The 27,911-nt window shown below is 44.5% G+C and overlaps 1 protein-coding gene across 1 annotated transcript in view; it reads right to left on the bottom strand.

The window, feature by feature from the left end:
• Window positions 1–27,911, bottom strand: part of PARVA (parvin alpha) — a 71,377-nt gene that overhangs the window by 7,736 nt on the left and 35,730 nt on the right. The window contains exons 2-11 of the mRNA XM_066583559.1: window positions 22,137–22,226; window positions 21,988–22,058; window positions 17,102–17,204; window positions 10,551–10,691; window positions 8,713–8,828; window positions 6,201–6,259; window positions 4,595–4,614; window positions 2,975–3,036; window positions 1,883–1,951; window positions 321–422 (exon numbers count right to left, since the gene is read on the bottom strand). Coding sequence (XP_066439656.1) covers window positions 321–422; window positions 1,883–1,951; window positions 2,975–3,036; window positions 4,595–4,614; window positions 6,201–6,259; window positions 8,713–8,828; window positions 10,551–10,691; window positions 17,102–17,204; window positions 21,988–22,058; window positions 22,137–22,226 — 833 coding nt within the window. The remainder of the gene's footprint in view (window positions 1–320; window positions 423–1,882; window positions 1,952–2,974; window positions 3,037–4,594; window positions 4,615–6,200; window positions 6,260–8,712; window positions 8,829–10,550; window positions 10,692–17,101; window positions 17,205–21,987; window positions 22,059–22,136; window positions 22,227–27,911) is intronic.

Below are 27,911 nucleotides of genomic sequence, written 5' to 3'. Positions count from 1 at the left end.
AAAAAAAACATAGCGGACCAAAAGTGCCCTTTAAGGCCTTCATCACATGAGCGGAAGCGATATCGCTGCTATGCACACGGATTTTGTAGCGTCAGTGATGTTTCTTTTCTTGTAGCCTCGCGTCGCTGCTACCCGTGATTTGCTTGCGCAATAAAATCACGAATTTCATAGCGAGATAGTTAATAGGACTTTCTATTGTTAAAATCGCATTGCCCGAAAATCGCAAAAAGGGCGTTTGCAAAAATGGCTGCCCTCACAGTGCGTACAGAAGAGGGCCATTATAACAAAGGACATCGGGAGATAAAGCTCTAGGAGATTACCTTTTGCTCAAAGCTGTCTGGAGTGAGGAAGAAGTTATAGAGGGGCACGAAATATCCTTCCAAGAGACCCATCAGTAGGACAAGATAGACGCCATCTGCAAACTACAAGAATACAAAGACTAAGCCTGGGTTCACACGGGGCGTATTCCCGCCGGAAATCCCGCGGTTTGGCCGCAGCCGAAACCGCGAGATTTCCGACGGGAGAACCAAAAAGCCACGGCGGCTTTGAAGCGGCCTGGCCGCTCGCTTTTCCGCTGCGGTCGGCGCTCCCATAGAGGAGAGCGCGGCCACGGCGGAAGGAAAAGATAAATAGACATGCTGCATATTCTGAAACCGCGGCTGCAGCCGCGGTTTCAGCCGGACTTACCGCAGCGGATTGGCCGTCCCGTGTGGACGAGATTTCTGAGAAATCTTGTCCACATGGCTGGCTAATCCCTAATTTTCCGTGGCAAATCCGCCCTGTGTGAACCCAGCCTAAACGACAACCCTTTTATAAACACAGTTGTTCTGTCATGAGATGAGAAAACAAGTCGCCGGTCATAAGAGCCTCGGGGGTAATTTATTATTGTACTTGCACCAAAATTCCAGCAGCCAGTTTTGGCGCAAGTGACAATGTGCTCCAAAAGTTGTAACTTTTTGCAGTTTTATACTAGCTCCGCCTCCAATTTTATTACAGTGTTGGCAGGTCTTAGTGTTAGGGGCGAGGCCATTTGCAGCCTAGCAAATTTACTATAATTTATGCATGAAACTGCGCTCAAATTATAGAGGAAATCTACAGCAGTTTGTATTAAATAGCGCATGGACAGGCCAAAGATCCAACGAACATATTAAGCGACTTGCGCCTCTTCATACATTTGTTGCGCGTCTCACCAGCGCAGCATTTACTCAAAATGACATATACAATGCTGGTCTAAGTAATTCTGGCCCTTGGTTTTCTTTTGCATTTTCCATCTGTCTAAATGCAGCCTGCAGTGTAAAGAATGGAGGTTTTCATTCTGGTTACTATGGCTATATTCATGTCTACATTGCTCTTTGTAAATTGCTTTTAATTCCCGGTCATTGTTACAAGGCTTGTATAAAGAGTCTGACTTTGAATAGAAGGAAAGCTGCCTTCCAATAGGTGGCACTGTGGAGGTATTATTCCATCTCCCTTATTTGCATATTACCCAGAGGAGCATGGATGGCCTTTTGAGTCTCCTCACTCACCATCTAGGTGCTCTCCCTAAGGAGAAAGGATAGCGTTTCTGACCTACTTTGCTCTTGTAACTGTTTCTTATTTGCTCTGCTGGTTACTGATATTCACCACTGTAATATCGTGTTTGAGTATATTATATCTAGTATGGGGTATAATAAAAAGCGTATTCACATGTATCCACACAGCACTGACCCTGGATGTAGCTATGCCAACCAGAAAGAAACCTCCATACTTTACACTGCTGGCTATATTCAGAGAACTAAATATTGGTGCAAAATACAGACAACTTCAGTTCTAAATTCATTAAGGTCAATTTACAAATTACAGAAAATATCCGAAAATACTATTAAACCCTCTGATTTCCTACCTGTGTCTCCAGCTCCGTCACCTCCAGGTTTAATTTGTTGAGGTGTTTATTAACAAAAGTTATCAAAGTCTAAAGAATTAGAAAAGAAAATAATGATTTATCATTCAGAGGAATAAACTCCAACCAGCCGCTCCCCTGAAGTAACAACACTACAACTCCCAGCATTTCCTGACCTCATTTGCTTAACTTCTATACTAGTGACATTACTGCTTGCTCTGGGGTTGGCATGGTAGCATCCACAGACCAATTCTGTCAGGTGACCTCCATTCATGAGCTCACACTCGTAAGAGTGGAGTCACATGACAGGAAGTCCATGCACAGAAGAGGAAGTCAGGTGAGGTGCTTCCAAGGCAACCCCAGAGCAAGCAGGAAATTTATATTACCACCACAGATAGGAGATCCTTAGAGATGAATATCGTGATTGCAAGTGTGAAGGCACCCTCAGACCCACCCGGGCTTAGAAAATAGGATAAGAATATTTCATACTAATTAAAACTTCCCTGGTGGTCTATAGAAGTGGAGGGTTTAGTTTCAAGGGGCCATGGATAGCTGCAGTGACCCCAATAGTAATCATGCTCCCTCTCAGTGGCCCTATAGTAATTGCAGCCCAAGTGGTAATAGTGCCCCCAGTGGTAATAGTGCCCCCCGTACCTCCGAGAAAGAAGCAACCCCACCAGGAGGTACTTTTCCTTACCTGCGTAGCTCCCGGTCCGGGCGCCGCTAAGGGTCACAGGTTCTGACCTCTGTCCCATACTCTAATGTCTGAGTTACTGCACTTCCTGTAGACGCAGCATAGATGGCGGTGAGGAGGTGTCAGAGCCCGTTACACTCGATGGCGCCCGACCAGAGCTACGCGGGAAAGAGAACATTTTTCCAGTAGGGGGTTGCGCAGCTTAAGGATCAGTTACAGCACTTTTGCGCTGTAATCAATCATTATGGAAGCAGGCGGAGAGCTCTGGAGATGCCTTTGACACATCGGACCAAAGACGCACACACTTTTTAGCAAGATTTTGAAAAATATTGTAATTCATATTATTTTCCTTAAAGGAGTAGTGCCTCTATTAAATAAAGGGTTTCCAGGAGCGAACTTACCTTTTTCACAACATTCAGTTTATCGGGAGCGTGGTCAAAGAGCGTGTCGAAGGCGTCCCTCTCTACAGAAAGAAGAAACATAAAACCAGTAACACAAAAATAACACAGATGTCAATAAAGGAAAGTAAAAACGTCTCACAAAATACGGACTTTATTTTCTGCTTGCTGTCAGTGAACGAGAACATCCTTGCTTACATCCAAAGGCTGATGATCTTTACTCATCACAACTACGGATGTGTTACAATAGATCCAGCTAGATACTGCAGTCATTTGTGAGCTAAGCACACCCGCAGCAGCTGCACAAGTCTCTGTGCTGCATTCATATCTTGCTACAGTGTTATAGGCGCAATCCCATTTAACTCAAAGAGGCCTGAGACGTGTTTTTGAGTTGGACTCCTGTTTTAATTGAAAATTTATCCAGCATATCGACGCGTTTCGGGGCCGTTGTGCCCCTTCCTCAGTATTTTACCTGGGGATACACAGCCAGCAGTGGTGTGTTCTCTTTACAGAGATGTGTATCCACTGCAGGAGGATTAAGAGGCTCATAGGAACTCACAGATTCCCTTTAAGGGGGCCATATAGATTCGATTAATATTGATCAATTTCAGGCGGTTCAACTGACGATAGACTTTGTATGGGGGCATCCCAATGCTTACTGGTGGCAAACGGCAAGCAAAAGAAAGGCTTGGCAATGTCAAATTTCAAAGTGTCCAATCCTTTAGCTCTCAGGGGAGATAAGCTGCTGCTTAAAGGGTCCAGTAGGAGCTTACTCCCCTCTCCTCAAGGAGAACACGCTCAGCTGAAAGGGATTTGCATGTGTTTTGGGGGGGGATCCGGTGTAATAGCAGTTGGGTGTAAGTTAGCATTCAGCTGACAGCTCTCTAAAGTTTATAGTCCGCTTTAGCTGTGAGAAGGATTACACGTCTGTCCAGGTTTTTAACCTCTGGATGTAAATGGGAATATTCATATTCACTAACAGCAAGCAGGGATCTTTGAAATGTTGAGGATTTGAGATAAAATATATCAGAAATATAGGGCTGATGAGTAGCGGATACCCCAAGTGGAGCGCCCCTTTATCTGCTGTATGAAGAAGAGTCATTTAATAGGACAATGTGGCCTGAAAAGCCTGATAATCTGCGGTGCAACCCAAAAAAAGGGGGGAAAATGGTACTATAAACAACAGCATCAAAAATATCCCTGATGATCAATTCCTCTAGGGCCGGGCTCACACCGGTCGGATTTGGATTACGGATTCCACGATCACCGTCTGCGTGGGAGATCTGTGGTAAAACGCGGGCATTGAAAGGCATACATTATCGCTTTTTCGGTCACACTTGCGAATTAACATTATGTGTGAGCGACCGAAACATTCGCAAATTCAAAGGAAAATAGGTAGAAAAGCCAGAATGCCAGCTGGAGGGGGGAGATCTTTCTTCAGCGCCAACGATACGCTGTGCATAGCATACATCTGCGCAGAAAAAGCTTGCATCCACGATCATTCGCAATTACTTTCCAGGAAAGAACGCAGGTCTTCCACTGCGTAACTCCGCATGCGGAATCCGACCCGTTCATGTGAGCCCAGCCTAACTGTGTTCAACATTTGACTCCCATTATACTCACCGTGCCTTCCTGATAAGGCCCTTTGGAAAGAAAATATAAGACGTATATTAGTCAGGAAGAACATCCACATGATTTAATTAACAAGTGTAAGAATCAGTACAGGGCAAGTAATGTATGTACACAGTGACTCCACCAGCAGAATAGTGAGTGCAGCTCTGGGGTATAATACAGGATGTAACTCGGTCAGTACAGGATAAGTAATGTATGTACACAGTGACTCCACCAGCAGAATAGTGAGTGCAGCTCTGGAGTATAATGCAGGATGTAAGTCAGGAGCAGTACAGGATAAGTAATGTATGTACACAGTGACTCCACCAGCAGAATAGTGAGCACAGCTCTGGGGTATAATACAGGATGTAACTCAGGAGCAGTACAGGATAAGTAATGTATGTACACAGTGACTCCACCAGCAGAATAGTGAGTGCAGCTCTGGAGTATAGTACACAATGTAATTCAGGATTAGTACAGGATAAGTAATGTATGTATGACTCCACCAGCAGAATAGTGAGTGCAGCTCTGGAGTATAGTACACAATGTAACTCAGGGTCAGTACAGGATAAGTAATGTATGTACACAGTGACTCCACCAGCAGAATAGTGAGTGCAGCTCTGGAGTATAATAAAAGATGTAACTCAGGAGCTGTACAGGGTAAGTAATGTATGTATACAGTGACTCCTACCAGCAGAATAGTGAATGCAGCTCTGGAGTCGAAAACAGCATGTAACTCAGGAGCAGTACAGGATAAGTAATGTATGTATGACTCCACCAGCAGAATAGTGAGTGCAGCTCTGGAGTATAATACAGGATGTAACTCAGGATCAGTCCAGGATAAGTAATGTATGTACACAGTGACTCCACCAGCAGAATAGTGAGTGCAGCTCTGGAGTAGAAAACAGGATGTAGCTCAGGATCAGTACAGGATAAGTAATGTATGTACACAGTGACTCCACCAGCAGAATAGTGAGTGCAGCTCTGGAGTATAATACAAGATGTAACTCAGGAGCTGTACAGGGTAAGTAATGTATGTATACAGTGACTCCTACCAGCAGAATAGTGAATGCAGCTCTGGAGTCGAAAACAGCATGTAACTCAGGAGCAGTACAGGATAAGTAATGTATGTATGACTCCACCAGCAGAATAGTGAGTGCAGCTCTGGAGTATAATACAGGATGTAACTCAGGATCAGTCCAGGATAAGTAATGTATGTACACAGTGACTCCACCAGCAGAATAGTGAGTGCAGCTCTGGAGTAGAAAACAGGATGTAGCTCAGGATCAGTACAGGATAAGTACTGCTGTTTATAAAAGTGACTCAACTCCTGTAGTAACTATGAATCTACTTGAACCACTTGTTTAAATATTTGGATACCAGTGTAAAGTTTCAAACCCTGCACTAAACCAAGATAGCAATGTCCATTGTGAGAGGTTACCCCCAATAAGGGACTGTACCCATGGTCCTCAGACTGTCCTGGTGAGACTGTTACACTGTGACTGGACGGACCTCTGCTTCACCCTTAACCTAACATTGATACCAGCATGTGGATTATGTTGCTCATAGACATCTGTTCTGCATTAAGAACCACTAGACAGTAATGACGATCACATACTCCGTGTCACCGGTGATTTCCTCCTGGATCTGGCGAGACTGCAGCATTCCATCCAGCTTCTGAAACAGAACAAACGCACACAACCAAAAAAATCACCCCAAGGAGCCAAAGAGTTGGTTTAACTACAGGACAATTATATATGTTTGATAGAAAGTGATGAAATTGAAAGCCATGTATACTTTTTCAAATGTAATTGCTCCAGTTCATCAAAGCTGAAGCTATTCTGTAAATAATCTTGGTTAAAGGAAACAAATCTCCACTCGTTTTGTGTATACAGCTCCTATGCAGACTTGTGTGCCTCCGTGGTTACAGACTACAAAGCAACCACGTGTCGTCTGATCCTGCAGTCCGGTGTTACGTCCTCCTGTGTCCTCTTCCATTGTCTGCAGCATCAGACTGACTGTTTTTAGTCTTTGACCTTGGAGACACGTAGGTCTGCTGTATCCGCAAAGCCAGAAGAGAGTTATAAATCGAGACTATTTGGTAAAGTTGCTTTATGTTTATTTTAGATGCATGGGAGGAATAAAAAAAGTTGCACAAGTATACACACCCTAATTTGTCATTTAGGAGTCTGGGAAAGCTGAGTGATCCATAACTATTACTACTAGGGGTACTATTAATACTGCGTCCACTGGGGGCCACTATTAATACTGAAATACTGGGAGCACTATTACTATTAGGGGCACACTTACTACTAGGACTACTATACTACCGGGGGCCACAATTAATACTGGGACCACTGGGCGCCACTATACTACTGGGGACACTATTATACTGGGGGTATGTATTACTACTGTGACCACTAATGGGACCACTGTGGCTATCCAAGTCCACTTCAAACTAACCCCTCCAGTCCTTTGGCCCGCCAGGGAAGTGTTAATCAGTCTGAAATATTTTAATCCCATTTTCTGTTGTCTAAACCTGGATGTGTTTTATAGTCTCTCCTAATCTGTGGATCGGGGAGAAATCTCTTTACTGGGAAACCCCTTTAATGGCTCCCATTTGCTGTGTGTATTTTCAGCAGGCCCTGTTTTTGAGGAGGGTTATTTGAAAACTTAATTTTTGCAATTGTTGCTTTTTGTAAATTTAGTGGGAATCTGGAAACATGTAACCACACGCCCCCCGATGCGGACCGTTATACTTTCTGGTAAATCGAATCTGCCAGATGAATGTCTTCTGGGCTGTTACCCATATGACAACTTATTGTTACGTGTCAAACAGCCTTATAAATATTCCAATTATGGGGGATGATTAGATTTTGGTATTATTAGCGCAGTCACATGAGGATGCCCATTATGAGGATGGAGACACACAATGCATCTCGGTGCCGTGAGACGGGACATCACACATCGCCAACATTACTGATTGAGGAGGCAATAACACAAGTGCAGGGGACACAAAAATAGGCTGTAAATACATGTATGTCGTACAAGAGCTCAGAGAGACGTTCCATCACACAAATGTCATCACCTACGAAAACCCGCACAAAGATGGCTGCACACCGGTAAATTACTGTGATTTGGCCAAAACCTGTCCCTTTGTGTATATGTCTACAATCAGCCAAAACGGTTAGTAAAAAGCCAATGTCAGTCTGCACCAGGTAAAGCACAAAGATACCCTGAAGGACACCTTTATTAGAGCCCATCTAGTGGCGTTGGACTCCTTTGGCCTTCAGAACCGTAGAAATTTGTTGTGGTGCAGATTCCACTACATTATAAAATCGTTCTGCAGGAATATCGGCCCCCGCGGACAGGAAGCTGCAGATTAGATGGAGGTGCTGACCGGCTGACAGGAAAGGATCATCGATTAATGATGCTTGCGCCAAATTCTGACCTCCTATCAGCACGGGGCAGCAGGAATCTGGATCCGTCTAACCAGGGGATGTGGTTCCGCTGCTCGGTGATACAAGTTTTGCGCTATTTTCCCCACTGGGGTCTGCTGTTACAGCCCATCCATGCTAAGAATGGTGAAATGTGCATTCAAACATGTGAGTTGGAGCTCCAGCGCTGAATTCAGCTGCTCTTGACTTTGCAGCACCTGTTCATAAATATTCCTGACATCCTCCTCCGACCCCTTTAGTTGTTTCCATCCAGAAGATCCCCTTTCACTGGATGTTTTCCTCAATCGTGCCATTCTCTGTATACTCTACACACTGTTACATGCGCAAACCCCATCACGGTTGGCAGTGAGCCCCCGGCTAGTCCAGCACCAATGACCGGCCTCGTTGGAAGTCGCTCCGATCGCTGGATTTTCCCATCTAATGTAGATTCACACTGAGACTGATCCACAGGAAACTTGTCATATGATTTTATCGGGCACTCTGGGGGCAATGGAATAATTAACAGAAAAAGGGACGCGGCAATCATGAGGGGCTCTAATAAAGGCGCCAGTCAGTGGAGCTCTGGTGTACATGGACATTAAATTGCTATGTAGCCCCCTATTTCTTTCTATTATCTTAAATACAGATTAACACTTTTGGTGCCGCTGACCAGACAAATGCAGTTTTGCTTACCTGTACAACTACCACTTGTATTGACACATGATCAGGAAGCCTGATTGGGGCCCGGAAATACTGTGATAAGGCAACCAAAAGATGGAGAATGGCTACTACGGATTTGGCATGAACAGCTGAAATATAAGAAAATTACATAAAGCTGAGAAACTCTAATATGATAAGCCATGCTTACATTTCTTAGATATGAATCTGGGGGGAGGGGGGTAATATTTCTTTTTGTGGAGAACACCACAAGGGTGTAGGGCGTCTTATAGGTCAGGCAATGCTCCCTGGGAAAAAGATATGCAAATCAGTGATGGAATAATCCTCCACAGCGCCACCTATTGGAAGGTAGTTTTTCTATAAGTCCGTATCAGACATTCGGTTTAGATATGGTGGGGCTATAAGTATATAAGGACTTTCTGTTGACAAATCCGTAACAATGAATACAATGACTACAAAGTAAAGGAAACAAACAAGGGTGCTTCTGACCCGAACCCGTGTTGCACCCGTCTACATCTTTATTTTCTTTTAAGAAAGCACCTAAATTTCTCTAATCTTGGAAAATCCCTTCCCACTCCAGGGTTTACATGCACACCCCGGGTGAGAAGGGGTTCCCGTGAATGGGTGTACATGCACATCCTATGGATGGTGTGGGCTTCGAAGCTGAGCCCGGGCTTTCTGAAGCGGGAGAAGGATGTTACTGACAATGATGATCGTGGCATGTAATAGGTTAACAGAGGGAAGGCACTCTCTTTGTGACGTCACAGGCCCCCTGCCATGTAATCATGTTTGGATCTGCCATGGCCTGTGATCACTCTGAGCGGTAATGCACAGCAGTACAGAAGTGTTGCAGTGTATTATCGGAGCAATCATAGCATCGCAGGTTCAAGTCTCCTACAGGGACATAAAAACATGTAAAAAATAAATAAAATAGTTAAAAAAACAAACAACCTTTCCTCACTTTTGTTTAAAAAAACATGAAAAGAAATAATGAAAAAAAAAACACATTTAGTATCGTTGTATCCATAACGACCGGTACAATAAATTGAACACACTTTCTATGCTGCACAGCAAAGGCTATAGAAAAAAGCAAAGAATGGAGCCAAATGCTTTTTTTTGCTCATTTCACCACCAAAAGTGCAAAAAAAGTGATCAAAAAAGCCATACATAACCCAAAAGGTTACTAATAAAACACAGCTTGTCACGAAAAAGAACACACAAAAAAACCCTCATAAAGCTTCATCGATGGAAAAATACATGCAGCGATGCAAAAAAAGAAATACAAAAAGGGGGTTTTACTATGCAAAACTGGAAAAACCTATAAAAAATATGTAATTTTGGAATTGTCGTAATTGTACCAACCTGCGGAAAAAAAATTATAATGTCATTTATGCTGTAGGAAAAGAAACAACAATGACAGACTTGATGCGTTTTCTCTCGCTGCCCCCCAGAAAAAATAAAAAAAGTTATACAATACATTATATGGATCTAAAAAAAACGCTACCTATAAAAACCACAGCTCGCCGCGCAAAAAAACAAGCCTCATACGCTGATCGAAAAATAAAAAAGTAATGGCTTTTGAAAAGTGAAGATGAAAAAGCGCCAAAAATGGTTGCGTCCTGAGGTCCAACATAGGCCGCGTCGCTAAGGGGTTAACTCCATGGTAGATACACAGTACAGCTGCTGGGACTGCAGACAACATCTCGTACTTTGCTTTGTACTGCTTTATATACTGAGGGATTTCAGAGACATGAAGCAGCACACCCCGTATCCTGTATCAATACGTTGTAGCACTTGTCAAAGTGGTTTTCACAGGGGTTAAGTAGTGGTGAGGAGATGCAGTGAGAACTCACAGTCTACATTCCACTTAATGCTTCTCGGAGGAAGTTTCAAGGTCTCATTGATTTTCTCCAAGACGGTTTGCAGTTTCTGCTTCTGCGCAATTTCGGACTGCGTGACTTCAGCGACATTCAGCTTTTCTCCTTCCAGCTTCTCTGTATTCAAAGACAAGAGCAGAGTGAAGAGCGATGGCAGGAGGACTCATCGATCGCTACCATACATGCAGCATTACTTACTGATGATAATCGCTTCTAGTGCTGCAGACCTGAGATTACCTGCTCATGAATATAATGTCGGAACTACGCAGAAGACTGACACTAGGCTGGGATCAAATTGGCAGCTTTTGATACAGTCTGTTGAGCCAAAGACAGAAGTGGATACAAAAGGAAAGAAGAAAAGACAGAAAAGTTTTCTAAGGAAGGATTTCTACTCCTGTTTTCCTTAGGGACCCTTCACATGGGACGGAATGGTTCGCAGAACGCAGCACAGATGTGGATTTTGTCAATTAGTGTGGATCTTGTTGCCTTTAGCTGTGGAATGTGTTCTGCGGAACGTCTTGCAGGTTTATTGCATTATATTTAGATGTTAGAATAAAATATATGTTAGAAATCTGCAACAACAATTCCGCAAAACGCCCTTTATTCAACGGCAGGAAGCTTCTCCGCTGCGGCATTTAATCTTGTGGTTTTGAAGTAAAGATGGGCAGACCCTACCAGGTGCAGATTGCAAGCCACATAGCGCAGAATTGTCCGCATGGACTCATTTTGTCCCGTGTGAACGCTCCCTTAGAAGCCACTTCTTTCTTTGTTTAAAAAAAAAAAAAAACATCAAAAACTGTCTATGTGCTACAAGCCACATTTCCACAATAAGCACCTATAGACACCGACACACGCGGGTTATGGAGTGGAAATCCACAGCAGCAGACTAAGCTGCGTCTTTGGGTGCACATTGGGAAAATAGGTCCCTTACACCGAGAGAGTGGAAGAGCTGCTGGAAGGGTGACTTGGAATAACTAGAAGTGTTAACACATTTTATTTAAAGGGGTGGTCCCACAATTGCAAATTAACCCCTATGCATAGGATACCCACAGGATAGGGGATAACTTGCTGACTGGTGGGGGTCTCACGACTGAGACCTTCGCTGATCTGCAGAACAGGACTCGCTTGTCCCCCTCTGCCTGTCACTGCAGGGGTCACTTCTTCCCCCGCATTGACGTCAGGGCTCCACTCATTGCAATGGGGCTGAAGGAAATACCGCTCAGTAATTTCTACAGCGCCATTGAAAGTGAATGGAGGGCAGGCGTGCTTGGGCAACCAGCATTTCATCCAGTCTCATCCTCACTGCAGTAACCCTGCAGTGAGGAGGACAGGGGACATGGGACCCCCATTTTTGGGATTGGTGGTGAGACTCCCACCGATCAGCAAGTTAACCTGCATCCTGTGGATTACGGATAACCTGTAATTGTGGTAGAACCCCTTTAAGATTTTTGCAAAGCTGGGCGACATTCATGCGGTTCACATGGTACAAAAGATCTGCAGATTTTAGGTTTTTTACAACAGATTTCATCCCTTCAGATAAGTTTGTGAAATTTGGTAAAAGTTTGCGGTATTTCTGTAACAAATCCACCGTGAAATCGGCAGCGTTTGGTTTGCATTATTCGCTGTGAAGGCGCTGCAGTGGATCAGCAATCATGTGAACATACTCCAAGGCCATAAGTGCATTTGCACACACCTGACCTCTGCGTTTTGCGGAATGAACAATGTTTTTTTTGGGTGCGTATCGGCATATTTTAGTTTACATTTTTCGCCACAAAAGGCGTGTTTGTTTGCGCTCGGCAAAAAACGCACTAATTGGAATGGCTAATTCATTCCAGATGTGTTATTGTTCTAGTGGAATTATACAGAGGTTTACCATCAGCTTGCGTATTGCACGCAGATTTGTGCACCCCTATTGACTTCTATGGTGACCTTTGGTGCACAAATGCGCAGAAAGATAGAGTAGGTTTTATTCTTTTTTGCGCGACCGCCATGCGTGCGCAAAATATGGAAATGGGAGTGAACCCATTGAAATCAATGAGTTCTATTCTCTATGGATTACGCAGGCAAATATCCCCATGTGACGCCAGCCTAAGAGCGCGTTCACATATGAATTCACTGCACATTTTCTGCTATTGAATCCATAGTGGCAAATCAGCACTAAATCCACTACAAATAGTGCAGATTTTGGAACAGATTTGCCACAAATTTCATCACCTCATTTGAAGGGGTGAAATGTGCGGTGGATATTGGAAGCATAAAGTGACATGATGCAGATTTAAAACCTGCAACATCCTCAGATGCTGTGATATGGACACGGTAGAGCAAGACTAGCTCAAGATACATTCTCAGCCTCGGGATGTAAGCAAGAATGTTCCCATTCATTGGCAGCAAGCAGATGTCCTGAAAATAGGAATTTATACACAACCTATATTTGATGTGTTACAGTTTCTATTACACTGTGTTTAAAATGGTTGTACCAGGATCACAAGTCATCTGCTATACATAGGATTGGGAATAACATGCTAATAAATGGGGGTCTCACTGCCGAGATCCCCACTGGTCTTGATAACGCGGTCCAGTGTCCCCCTCTGCCTGTCACTGCAGGGTCGCTTTACTCCTCATAGTGATTTCAGAATGAAAGAAGCGCTGGCCGAGCATATGTTATCGGCATGCCATTCATTTCAATGGGGCTGATGAAAATACCAGAGTGCTTGCTGCTCGGCTTTCTCTGCAGTCCCATTGAAATTATATGGCGTGCTAGTGCGCTTGTGTGACCAGCACTTCATTCAGTGTCCTTCCCACTGTGAGGGGTCTGGTAACCCCACAATGAGAAGGACAAGGAACATGCCCCCCCCCCCCCCCCCCCATTCTCAGAATCAGTGGGAATCTTAGCAGTGAGACCCCCACCGACCAGCATGTTATCCCCTATCCTGTGGGCATTCTGCAGATAGGGGATAACTTGTGATCCTGGTACAACCTTTAAGTTTTATTTACAGAAGACTACTGGCCCTTTAAGAAATGCATGAGTAGAATATTAAAATATTAGAGGGCCACTCAGTTCTTGTTATTTCAAAGGAAAAGCCTCTATAGATGGGCACGGAGGGCAAAGAGGTCACATGTATATACATAACACCCAGCAATCACAAAATATAGGGTGTTTGAGTCAGATGAGTTCCTGTTGCCTATTGCTGGTGCCCATGTGACACATAAATGGTGCAAACCGTAATAGAGTAACAATATATAAATGGAAAATATTTTAAAAAATCTATAAAATAATTACAAAAAGGATATGAGCAGAAGCCCCGTGTACGCCGAAGAGCTGGTGTGCGTGGCTTGAGGACACGAGATGAAAGAGATGAGTGGATGGATGGGGAGCGCAGCGAGAGCCGCTGAAAGCTCAGATGCATCTTTCGGCCCCATCTACAGGCTGAGATATTGCATTGGAAATCAATGAGCCTCATATTAACCGCAGCGAAAGGATCGGACATTTTTTACTGAGGAAATTATAGACAAAACTGAAGTCCGATTCTCAGGAGACGTTAGTGAGCCGGGTCAGGGGGAGGCTGCAGCCACGACGTGTGTCACGATGGGCTTCACTAAATGATCTAGAGGCGCTAATGAGGCTTATTTATAGGGAACTGAACCTATACTGCATGAAAAAGTGCCAACACTATGAGAATCTGCCTACCAGGATACAACATGTAATAAGATACTATCTATAAACAGCGCATACAATGTATAACGTATTTATATACCACCAGATACAATGTATAACGTATTTATACTCACACCAGATACAATGTATAACATATTTACAATCTATGATGTACTCACACTAGACACAATGCAGAACGTACCAACACAAGATAAAATATATATACCATTTATACTGACACTAGATACAACATATACTGAACAACCCCTATATTAGACCCCTCGGCCCTTTCATGATTGGCCCTTCCCTGTATATAAATTCCCCCCATGACCCCGGAGCATAAAATCACGTGATAAGTCTCCAGTGGATCGGTTTTAGTGTGAATCCACATTAGATGGGAAAATCCAGGGATCGGAGCGACTTCCACTGAGGCCGGTCATCAGTGCTAGACTAGCCTGGTTCAGGATTTCACTGCCAACCCCGTGGGGTTGTCTCGTGTAATAGTGTGGAGAGTATACAGAGAATGGCATGACTGAGGAAAACATACAGCAAAAGGGGATCCTGTGGATGGAAGCAACTCATCATGAAAGGGGTCAGAGGAGGATGTCAGGAATCGTTCTGAACAACCACCACTGCATAGTCAAGAGCAGCTGAAGACAAAACTGGTGCTCCAACTAACGCATCCGAGTCCACAACTCGCCGCTTCTTAGCACAGATGGCTATAACAGCGGACGACCAGTTCCAGCGCCATTGTGTGTAAGAGAAATAGAAAGACGAGACTCTAGGGGGAAAATGAGCGCAAAACTTGTATCACTGAGCAGCGGAAAAACATCTCCTGGTCAGATGGAGACAGATTTCTGTTGCTGATGGGAGGTCAAAATTTGGCGCAAGCAGCATGAATCGCTGACCCCTTCCTGTCAGCCAGTTAGAACATGTCAGCACCGCCATCAGGGGATGACATGTTACAAGGGAGGCAAAAGCCTCGACGCACCGATTAAGTGGTAGAATGAGGAGTAAAAAAAAGACTTCCAATGTGTAAAAGTATTAACTGGAAGGGAGGCGGCAGTTTTTGGAGTTGTTTTCAGCGGCCATTTTAAATTCAGACCAAGTTTTTCAAATAGGAAGAGGGTCATGTGATCTATCAGTCTTGGCTAGAATTTACTCAGAAAAACAATGGGAGTGTCAGTTTTGCCCTATTGTTACTTGTTTAGGAGGTAAGTGAGGGCAAAGCTTCACGGAGTGCTTTACATGACATGTTGGATGTGTCCTCCGTTCTGCCGGATGCACGCGGTTAGACGCTTCATCCAGTCTTCATGAACACCCTGAAAACTGCAGGTGATCTTTCTTCACCGCGCTGTTAGATTCGCCATTTCAGGTGACCCATATTACATATTCTGTCCACATACAGAAGAGACTTTAAATGGCCCCAGAGATAAGTCCAAAGGCGTTACGTCTGGCGACCTTGGTGGCCATTCTACCGTACCTATATATGCCAAATCAGCACCCAACAAATTCCACATCCAGCCATCTGCGTACAACAACAGCAAAGTGTGCAGGTGCGCCATCCTGTGGAAAGTGGTGTGGGAATTCACTATTCACATGGAGCCCTACCCTGATTTTATTTTTCAATGAATGGCTGTGATTGGTCAGTTGAGCTTCGGCTATCATTGGCTGATGTGGCGCTCAATTAACCAATCAGAGGATTAGCTTGCTGGAGGTGGGGTATTCAAGCCTCGCTACCAGGAAGAACTGCTCTGTCGGTGTGCCGAAGGACACGGAAGCCTGCAGCAGCGATGGAGACGAGCATAAGGGATCCGAACACCGGCTGCTAGGTAGGTATTATAAGACACCCTCCAAAAATAAGACACTGTGCCTCTTGAGGCAAAAATGAATAAAAGACAAATGTCTTATTTTCAGGAAAACACGGTACTATGGATTCTGTAACACCTGGGAAGTACTGCACACCAGTAAGTGATCCATCAATGAAAAAAGGCCCCGGATGTCAGATATAATGCATCATCCTTGCCTTCACTTAACTCTTAATCAAGTAAAGATAGGGCAAAACTGACCCTTCCAGTGTGTCTCCAAGTCAGTTCTAGCTAGGACTGATATATCACATGACCCCCTTCCCATGTGAAAAACCTGAGCCGAATTCAATATGAGAGAGTTCAAAATAGTATCTGAAAACATCCCCTTCACAAAAACATTCAGCCTCCCGCGAATTAATACTTTCATACATTAGAAGTCAATTGTAGCATTATTACACCAGTTGAACAAGCGTGTCCAGACTTTTGCCTCACCCTGTATTTCTACAGCTAATTTAATTGTTGAATCTATTGTGTACAGACGGTAATGTACTGACCGTAGATACAACATATATGGTGCTGGCACTAGTTGTGATATATAATTCACCTGCATTGATACTAGATACATCATACACCGTTGATAGTAATTTCTTAGGACCGATGTTTCAAATGCTGGACTAAATATGATTTCCATCAGCGCAAGATGCTTCTAATATACGCACCGACTTTGCACCCTTATTTGACATCATTTTTTGTTTGGTACCTCCCCTCCCCCGTCTGCATAATATAAATGTCACTTGATAGAAAGAACTTTCAAAAACATGACAAAATTCTTCGTCTATCCTCAGCGCACAACCCAATAATAACCCCCCTCTCGCTCCTTGACGTTCCCTCCTGCGCAGTGTGACAGCGTCTCTCCATTGTCCCCGATGAATGGTGCGATGACTTCTGTATGACGCTGCTGCCTCATATAGCGAAGATCTATTAAAGGCTCCAGATGTTTTCACTCAGACGTCCCTGAACTCTTCACCACCCCCCCCCCCCCCAATTCTCTACTCGGTTCTTACCAAAAAGTTTCTGCAGCACCTGCCCATCGTAGAGATCCTCCGCAAGGTCCTTCACGATAATTCGCTCTCCCACCAGCACATCATTAATCCAGTCAATTAGAACCTGGGCAGACAGACAAAGTCGCAAACATTAGCCGCCTCGTATCAAGGAAACGTTTTATCCGTTTCCGTGGGAGAAATCCTTTTTAGGCACAAAGCAAGCAAACACTTTACAAGATAATGCGAAAATTGCCAAGACTTTGCAGCAACGGTTTGTTTATTTCGCCGACCCCGCAGCGTTTAGGCGCGTTGACCAATTTCCATTACGATTTCTAAACACGTACAGTATATTATTCAAATCGTGGCCCGGGATCATAGAAGGAAGAGATGAACCCACGTACTTAATGCCTGCGTAGAACAATTCCGCTGCATTGTACAGGGCTTGTTTAAGGCGCAGAGTAATACGGTACAAAGACTCCGATGCCGAGAAAATCTTCCACTTATTTACGTAAAAGCGCCATTGTCTGCAGCGGCCATTGTATTCAAAAGCAAAGAACTGTAATCCATTTCCATATAAAAGCTATATTATCAGGCAAAGCGGATACTTAATAACGCACATACATGTGGGAGGAAGCGCTGCAAGAACTTAACCCCTTAAGCCTAAAGAGCATACATGTACAGGGTTTGTATGCACAGGTGATCATGATCCATAAATGGCAGGGTCTGCTTTCTTTGACAGCTGACACCCACCCCGCAACAGCCATAATCAGCGCTCATGCTAATCATGGCTTTTAACCCTTTAGATGCCCCAGTTGGCGTTCAGCGGTCCCAAATGGTCCTCTTTACAATGAGATTGCGAGGTTCTATTTGGTTATCATGGCAACCCAGGGCCTTCTGAGGACCCTGAGAGCGGCCATGAATGATTGGCTATCAAGATGTGTGATAAACTGTCTGCTAGAATACTAAATAAGTGATCAAAAGATGATAAGTTCAAGCCCCCTTTTACAAAAATAAGTGAAAAACTGTGTTTTTATTTAAAAAAGAAGGAATATTGCGAGGTAAAAAATTTAAAAAATTAAAAAAAAATCACTTTTCCCATATTTAAAATAGAATTTTTTTAAAATAAAAATAGCGAAAACATATTTGGTATTGCTGCGTCTATAAAAGTCAGATCTGTCAAAGTAACACATTATTTATCTCGCACGATGAACGTCAGCAAGAGAAGTATACAATGCCAGAATTGCGCTGTTTTTCGTCACCCTGCCTCTAAGAAAAATGTAATAAAAAGTGATTAAAAAGTCATTTTAACTCCAAAATGGAACTAATAGAAACTACAGGTTGTTCTGCAAAAGACGAACCCTCACACAACTATATAAGTGGAAAGATAAACGTTATGGCGGTCAAAAGATGGTGGCAGAAAATACATAAGTTGGACAACCCCTTTAACCCCTTGAGTGGCACGCCCGGAAATTTTCCGGGACGAGCTCCACTGCTCATAGCGATATAGCCCGGAAGATTTCCGGGCTATGTATCACTATGGGAGCTGCAGAGCACAATGCCACAAGCTGTTACAGTGTGCTCTGCCTGCACAGTCCCACAGAGAACAAAGCAAGAGCTTTGAAAAACCAGCAGAAGATATTGCCGATATGCCGGCAATCTCCTGCTTTGTTTACAGGTTGCCATAGAGACCATCGGCTTGGCAGAAGCAAGCCGATGGTCTCTGTGGCAGGGAGAGCTTGGTGCTTGGCTGTGAGAGGACAGCTAGGTACCTGCTCTTACAGCAGAGATCAGAGAGAACCTCCGATCTCTGCTGTGTTAACCCTTTACATGCTGCAGTCTATGTGACTGCAGGATGTAAAGGGCTGTCACTGCAGCATGTAAAGGGCTGTCACCATTGGACCCCCGGAATGTGATCAGGGGGTCCTGATGGGTTCCTGTGGAAGTCCCCTAAAGGGACAAAAAAAAAAAAAGTAAAAAAAAACAAAAGTAAAAAAATTATTTAAAAAAATTATAAAAACACTTGTCTCCCTTTACTTAGTAAAACACCAAAAATACAATCACACATGTGGTATCCATGTGCGTCGTAATGACCCAGAGAAGGAAGTTAATACATTATTTAACCCCTTAATGACATGGCCCCTTTTTTTCTTTTTTCCCCATTTCTTTTTTTCCTCCCCCCTGTTTAGAAAATCACAACTTGTCCCGCAAAAAACAAGCCCTCATACGGCCATGTCAATGGAAAAATGAAAAAGTTATGGCTCTTGAGACGCAACTGCAAAATTAGTTGAAATTCAATGATTAGACCATTTTTAAAAACCTGCCCTGGTGGGTCTGACAGGGTGGTAGGAAACCCGCCACTCAAGGGGTTAAGGCCTCGTTCATGTGATATGAAATTCACGTCAGAAGTCCATGGACTTTCATTTGAACCTGGTGAAGACCCGCACAAGGATTAGCATGCGGAAACCTCTAAGCAGAGTCCGCAGCAAGATAGAACAGGACTATGAATTATGGCGCGGATTCCCACAGAATCTGCACAAAAAACCTCTATATGAATGAGGACCAACCGTTCTGCTGTATAATGGGGACTTCTGCAACTTTGCAATATGCCTTTTGTTTCAGGTACTCTCCACTTTTAAGCTTTATGCTTGTAGTCGGTGAATGCGGCCCTTTCACTCGGAATGAAACTGTTCCACAACATACGGCGAAGTTTGTCACCACAGAAATTCACGCCAAAATCCACATGTCTAAGGGGGGTTCAGGCATTGAAAGCGCCAACACACAAGATAACCAACACATATTTGAATCTTTGAGACTTCATAGTGCCCCACAGTAGTAGCCCTAATAGTGTGCCCCTAATGACCTTAGTAGTTATAATGACCCCGTAGGCCCCAGTAGTAATAATCATCCCCATAGTGCCCCAGTAGTAATAATTACCCCCATAGTAGTCCCAGTATTAACAGTTGCCTCATTAGTGGCCCGCTAGTAATAGTGCTCCTGTTAATGGTCCCAGTATTAAAAATATACCCCCATAGTGTCCCCAGTAGTAATAGTGACCTCCTTTAGTGGCCTTAGTAGTAATAGTGCCCCCCATAGTTGTCCAAGTAGTAATAGTGACCCACTGTATTGGCCCCAGAAGTAATAGTGACCCTCATTAGTGGCCTAGGTAGTAATAGTGCCGCCTGCATCTATGATCCATGATCTCTCCTCTTGGGGTCTGTGCTGCATACTGGCCAATGTCTGCATGCAGAAATGCAGATGCTGGTTGGAGAGCTCAGCAGTGGCGGCCGCTGCAGGATCGGAGGTGCGGACTGAGTGAATGAAATGCCTGTCAGCCTGCTGCCCAGCTGCCTCCCAAGCTGACAATTATTTTTTAATATGGCCTGTAAAAATTAATTACTGGCTAGGTGTCTGCCCGCCGCCCCTCTGAGGTCCTGCAGGCTGCTGCCTGAGGAGGCTGTTTCAGGTTGCCTCATGGCAGGGGTGTACATGACTGCATCAAAAACTGCAAATGCGTTTTCCAAAGATTGCTGTGTGAAGCCTCCCCAAACATGGATTTTGATGTAGAATTGCATGCAGAATTGATCATCTAGCATACTGTACGTCACTGTGATAAATCTGGTGCATTTTAAAGTGTTTCTGAGTTTTCAACAAGTTTTCTAAAATACCCCGTGTACTCATCACCTGTTCATTTGTTGGTCATCACACTCTGTTTAATGTCTTTAACTTCAGATTTTTAGAATCCACTGTTTTCTATCTACCGTCATTGAGGGGTGTGTAGCAAGCCTAGCATTCTACCAGTAGTTTCCTTTCCTGTACTTCCTTTTCCTCACTACCCATGCTGCATTGCACCATCCTCACTTCAAACCTCAAGGATGCAGTATGAATGCCTGCCCCTCCACTGTCTCAGGAGGTTATTGAAGATGGCCATTCAAAGATATTTTGACCAAACAATTAGTAAACCCAATATAATGTATATACACAGGTGCTGTAACTGCAGGAGAGGCAGACATGGTGGAGTTTGCAGACACAGTGTAAACAGATCTGTGAGTGCAGGGAAGAAGCCTGCGAGAACAGACCCTTCCCCACAGCTGAAACATCCCAGCATCCCAATTACTACAGAAACTCAATCCCTAAGGCCAGGCAGTGAATTGCAGACGGGCTGAAAGGGGGACCCCTAGTGGCAGCCACTTCAAACTTGACTTACAGCAGTAAAACAGTTTTAATGAAAATATATTGCAAGTGTTGGGACTCAAACCCAGGACCTCTTGCACTCTGGCTGGCAGCTCTCTCCCCTTTGAGCCATCCAGGCCTCTGGATAATTTTCCCTGTATACCTTGACCTTGTTTTCCAGATCCTATGATCCAGCCCCTGTTCTAACTCCACCTGTTCCTGATTATAACTCACTATAAAAGCCTGGCCCTGCCACTCCCTCCTTGTGTGATTCTTCTGCTTCACAGCATTGATTGATCAAGCGCCACTTCTGCCTGCTCCCCTGCTATTGCTACAAGACCTCCTGATACTGACTTCTGGCTTCCCTTCTGACTACGCTACTGGCCTCATCCATCTGTACTGCAAACCGAGACCTCCCATTGCTGACCATTGGCTTCCCTTCTGACTACGTTACCCGCCTCATCCCTCTGTACTGCAAACTGAGACCTCCCGTTGCTGACTCCTGGCTCATCCCTGACTACTCTCCAGACCTAGGCCTATGACACCTGAGGCTCCAACCTCGTGCCTGAAACCGCTACAGCAAGAATGGTGAGGAACAGAGTTCTATTACATAATCATAAGTTTTTGAAAAGTTAATGCCCCTTTAAGACACAATATTTTTTATTTTTATAACTTATTATGCAATTATTATTTTTTAGTGACATCAAAGTAGAAAAACCATAGTTAATAGGTTTTACCTTCATGAGCTCCTGTAGTCGAGGGTCACTTCTGGAGAATGGGTCAATCATGGTCCTCACTTCATTCTCCTCTAGAGCAAAAAAACCCCATGTATTATTGAAGTCACGATCAATACTAGGCAAATACTAGAGACAGGAGTAGAACTCACCCAGCATGGTGTCCTCTGGGTCCAGCTCATAAGGAATCGGATTAAGGGGCAGGTTGATGGCATTGATGCCTTCTTCTTGTAAGTCTGATACTGGAAAAAAAAGAATAAGACTTATTATTGTCATTACAGGGTATGACTGCAACAAACAATGTGTCTCTCCAGAGGCCTACCATTTTGTGTCTACAGCTGCTATGCAGGCCTATGTATCGTCATGGTAACAGACTACAAACCCCGTGTACAGCAGTCTGATCCTGCAGTTTTGCATTTCTTTTTTTACTCCATCTACCTCATCAAGTAGTAGGTGGCAGATACACTGAAAGGCCCCTTTATTAGACCCCCGGCCCTCTCACGATTGGCGCTTCCCTATATGGAATGGTCTCCATGACTCGAAAGTGTAGCTTACAAATTACATGACAAGTTTTCTGTGGATCGGTTTCAGTGTGAATTGACATTAGATAGGAAAATCCAGCGATCGGAGCGACTTCCAACAGATCTGCACCACATCTTTATCAAAATCCACAACATTTGGTGTGGATGTTTGACACGGATCAGCAGCTGATTTCACCCTTTCAGATGTGGATAAACATCAAAATGTACGTCAAAATCCCCCCCAGTGGTGTAATGCAGAATTTGACGCCGAAAATCTGCAGCAATTCTGCTACGTGTGAACGTACTCTTATATTAATATAGCACACATATTAGTTATTACATCAGTCATCAGTACCATGTCTATACCATATGTTTTCCAAGATGCAGTTTTCAGTAAGATAAAATCTTGATGAAAAGCATCTGCTTCTTATGGTTCACAGGCAGGGGGGTCTGGTAGATCCAGAGACCCCTGACCACTGCCTTAATGATCTGGTAGTGCACTGATACAGTGTGTTGTCTGATCATCTAGAGAACTCTGCAGCCATACATACTGCAGCTGCATAGTCCTCCCTCTCCCTGCCCAATCCCCTCCAGCAGATAATGCCAGAGATCACTCAGAGGGGGATGGGGGGGTGGGGTGGAGGTGTAGTGTTAAAAAAATCAGTGTTTGACATGTCGCTGTAGATTTGTGTGTGCATGTAGCAGAGCTGTGTGTGTGTGTGTGTGTGTGCATGTAGCAGAGCTGTGTGTGTGTGTGTGCATGTAGCAGAGCTGTGTGTGTGTGTGCATGTAGCAGAGCTGTGTGTGTGTGTGCATGTAGCAGAGCTGTGTGTGTGTGTGCATGTAGCAGAGCTGTGTGTGTGTGTGCATGTAGCAGAGCTGTGTGTGTGTGTGCATGTAGCAGAGCTGTGTGTGTGTGTGCATGTAGCAGAGCTGTGTGTGTGTGTGCATGTAGCAGAGCTGTGTGTGTGTGTGCATGTAGCAGAGCTGTGTGTGTGTGTGTGTGCATGTAGCAGAGCTGTGTGTGTGTGTGTGCATGTAGCAGAGCTGTGTGTGTGTGTGTGTGCATGTAGCAGAGCTGTGTGTGTGTGTGTGTGCATGTAGCAGAGCTGTGTGTGTGTGTGTGTGTGCGCATGTAGCAGAGCTGTGTGTGTGTGTGTGTGCATGTAGCAGAGCTGTGTGTGTGTGTGTGTGCATGTAGCAGAACTGTGTGTGTGTGTATGTATGTAGCAGAACTGTGTCTGTGTGTGTGTGTGTGTGTGTAATGTGAACTTGCGTGCTTCCGCCAGTGTTTGAATGGACACACTAGGTTTAATAGGAGCGGACTGTTCACTATTAACCCCCCTTTTCTATACTAGAGCATCAAAGTTAATGACGGTAGTTCCTCCACTTTGTTAGACACCCCCCCCCCCCCAGAGAGGTTTAAATTAGTGTTAAATATTTTTTCCTGTTTTCTGTGGTCTAAACCTGGGGTGCGTCTTATAGTCCGAAACATATGATACATTAAAAATGATAAAATTACATAAAAATAGAAATTAAAAATGTGTCAACATTTTAAAAAATAATCTTCAATTGATAAGTCTGAATTGCTCAGAAACGTGAGACTTTTTCAGGTGTGATTGCAAAATAAAGTAAACAAGTGGAAACATATCATTGAAAAAAAAAGGCAAATTTTACAAGTTTTCCTCAATTTTGGCGGTTTTAATAAATCTACACAAATCAGTCTTCCTTTACCACCTAAATAAGATACAACATTACTCGGATGTGTAAAACCTTTACGGAGTTATTCTCTCTTAAAGTGACACACACCAGATTTCCAAAATTCGGCCTGGTCATTACGGCACAGACCTGAAGGTGTTAAAGGCCATCATTTCCCGTCTTTTCCCAGCCCGGTGTGTGCGCTCTCACCGACCGCCGCTCACAATACAGACATGCTCATTTAATTGAAAGTATTTTTCAGGAAATGATTCTGTGCAGAAACATCGCTGCTCTTCCATTATCTGCTGATTCCCTGCCAAGTAAATATGCAAACTGCTCTACAAATCTCTATTTGCTTTCCCTGCGCACCAAAGAAAGCCGCCATTATGTGGGACGAAGACTCATTTCAGCAGATAAACAGTACACAAGATGATGTGATTACACGGAGACACACGCCGGGCGCTCACAGTCCGCAGGCAGCGACCTACCATCCCGAGTCTGCATGGAGAATGACCCCCAGCGAGGCACATTGGCATCAGGGGCCGACAAGACAATCCAGCGGAATTAAGTAACCACAGGAGCGCATTAGCTGCCATGGCTTCAGAGCAGCGCTCCACTGATGTCAGTCCCTGACACACTCCCATTTAATCCATACAGTGAATGCCAAGCTATAGAAACTTTACACTGAAGACGACTGGTCATTTGGGACAAAACCTCACAAAATGCGGCAACATTGGTATTTTTGAGGCTCCTGAGCTCCAAATCAAAATCTGTAATGGGGCCCCCATATGTCATTTATAACACAGGGTGGGGCAAAAGTCTGGACACACCTGTTTAACTGGTGTAATAATGGAAAAATTGATTTCCAAAGTGTGAAAGTATTAATTTGAAGGGAGGCTGTATTTTTTTGTGGGGAGGTGTGAGATTTTCGGAAGCCATTTTGAACTCCGCCATATTGAATTAAGCTCAGGTTTTTTAAACGGGAAGGGGGTCATGTGATATGTCAGCCTTGGCTAGAATTTACCCAAAAACGCACTGGAAGTGTCAGTCTTGCCCTCACTTTACTTGTTTAGGAGGTAAGTGGCACTTCCAGTGGGTTTGAGTAGCTTTTAGCCAAGACTGATATATCACATGACCCGCTTCCCATTTGTAAAACCGGAGCTGAATTCAATATGGCGGAAAACATCTCCTCCACCAAAAACACCCCCCCACCCCCGTCCAATTAATACTTTCCCACATCGGAAGCCAATTTTTTTCAATATTACACCATTTAAACAGGTTTTCGACACAGAAAGTCTATTTTCCACCTCGGAATTCCAAACGTGGATTTTGCCTACGGACGGGACAAAAATACGCAGCAGAAAGCCGTAGATTTTGACGCGGACTATTCCTCAGTGATTCTTGCATGTGAACGAACCCTAAGACCTGCCTGAATTTGGTGTGGGATGACACATCTGCGTGTTCGTGTGCGTCCTGCGGGGTAACTCTGGCCCATGTGATATCACACTTAGACCGCATAGCCGCAGCTTTGTACACGGATCCGAAGGAACATCCTACAGCTGCTTATATAACGCAGCTCGGGAAGCGGGGCGGCAGACATGATCCTTATGTAACATAATCCCCAATAAGACACATCCCCCAGACCAGAAAGTCCCAGGATATATCAGTCCTGGAATGTCTCTCTCCTGTCAAGTCACAATCACCTACCTCAGCCGAGACCGCAGGTTGTCCACTGACTGCAGCGGATACGACAATGCTCCTCGCGGAGTCTAATATAACGATTAAATGATGACATGCTCAAAATCACCTCCCCACATTTGCACATAATGTATGTATAGACGCAGCAGAGCTGAGTTTGTCATGATGTCATGGGCTGCTTCCCCTAGGAACTCAGAAAGGCTATTGCGTTATCAACAAAACACACAGCAAAGTGACCAAGTCAGCTCTGCTTCACCTGGATGTAGCAGTGCTGTATGTGTGACCAAGATGAACAATGCACAATCCAAAACCCAACGAGTGCAAACCGGCTCCACTACATCCAGGCAGAGTCTCTCGCTACTGCGTCTGATGCAAGTAATTAGTGATCAGCGCATCAGGATGGAGCAGCGCAGCCCCAGAAGGTACAACCAATCCAGCAACAGTGTTTCTGTCTACATAGATGTAGCAGAGCTGGGACGGTCACATAGCTGTTTTTATGCTTGTGCAGATATCCTTAAGAGTATATTACGGGCGTTTTTTGTGTGATATTTCACACAAGTTTTTTTACATTTCTGTGATTTTTGCACGCGATTTTTCATCCATTTTACATCCCCCCCCCCCCCAAAAAAAAACACGATAGGCAAAATTAACTAGTTCTGCACACTCTTTATAATGGTTACCATGGTAACATGCAATAAAAACATGGAAATCGCGGGTGCAATCCATTTTTTTAACCATAGACTTGAATACGCAATTTTCGCTTGGATTATAATAATCGCACGTGTGAAAAAAACCATTTTAAATATTATGCCTTATTTTAGTCTAATCGTCCGTGTGGATATTCGCTTATGCACACCCGGCAGACATATGGCCTTGAATTGTGCCAAATGACAAACTCGGCTCTTCTACATCTATATCTAGGTCTATCGACGTCAGAAGGATTTGGAATGGACTTGACGACATCTGTGATTTGCAGAGTACACCTAGACCTTGCTCTGGAGGAACAGGCAGTCTCCAGGCTACATAAATGGCGCAACTACAATCGCGGGGACCCCCATACGCCCCTGCGCCTCCCCCTTAGGATATGGCGTCTTACCTTTAAAACACAGAGCACTGCAACCCATTGTACGTCCACCCAGCCACTGGCATGTTTTCTGCGCACCGACTAATGTCTAAAGGACGCTCAGGACCGGCCGGCTGGGAGGACGACACTGCACGACGACACCAAATCCCATCTTCACTGGCAGCAGCGGCGCGCTGGGAGCTCTGACTGGTCGCCTGTCTAATTTAATATGGAGCCACAGGAGAATCACGGATAATGTGCAGAGTGGCGTAACACGGCCTCGCAGCGTCTGCAAGCTCCAGCCCAGAGATAACGGAGCCGCCATGGACCAGACGTGAGATGGGAGACTCAGCCTGAATACAGATGACCATGAGGAGCGCTCCGCAGGCAGCCATCCCAATATCAGGACGCACGCAGAATGCCAGAAACCCCAGTGACTGCCGCTCTCGCCTATAGAGGGCGTTCTAAGCAAGTTCTATCACTTCCCATCTGTCTCTGGGAAAGCTGGGTGACAACTACAATCCCAAAATGACAAACATACGGGTCTGCGGGCGTACTATCGGTCCGCATTACTTGCAGATTTTTTAAGCGGGGAATGCAGGCGGCATAAACCCCATTGGTTCGCACTGCGCAATTCAAACATGCATATAATAGCAGCGTGTTCTATTTTGGGGCGGAATACACTCATATCACATGGGTGCGGAAAATATGATGTTCCATGCGTATTCGCGGTGTATGGGCGACCTGAGGAGCTCTGACATTATTTGCGTTTTTTCTTGTGTGTGTAAAGTATGCGGTACATTATTGCGCAGGCAATACAGGCGCAAAAAAAAGCATACGCATTAAATACGCATATCCACACGCAGTAGAAACGTTGCATATTTTGGAGACTGCATACGCCCGTGTGAGCCCTATGAAAGATGCTATATATCCCCGGCACAACACTG

The sequence above is a fragment of the Eleutherodactylus coqui genome, chromosome 11 (genome assembly GCF_035609145.1).
Source record: "Eleutherodactylus coqui strain aEleCoq1 chromosome 11, aEleCoq1.hap1, whole genome shotgun sequence".
Lineage (NCBI taxonomy): Eukaryota > Metazoa > Chordata > Amphibia > Anura > Eleutherodactylidae > Eleutherodactylus > Eleutherodactylus coqui.
The sequence above is the reverse complement of the archived record's forward strand: the minus strand, read 5'-3'. Positions and strand labels throughout refer to the sequence as shown.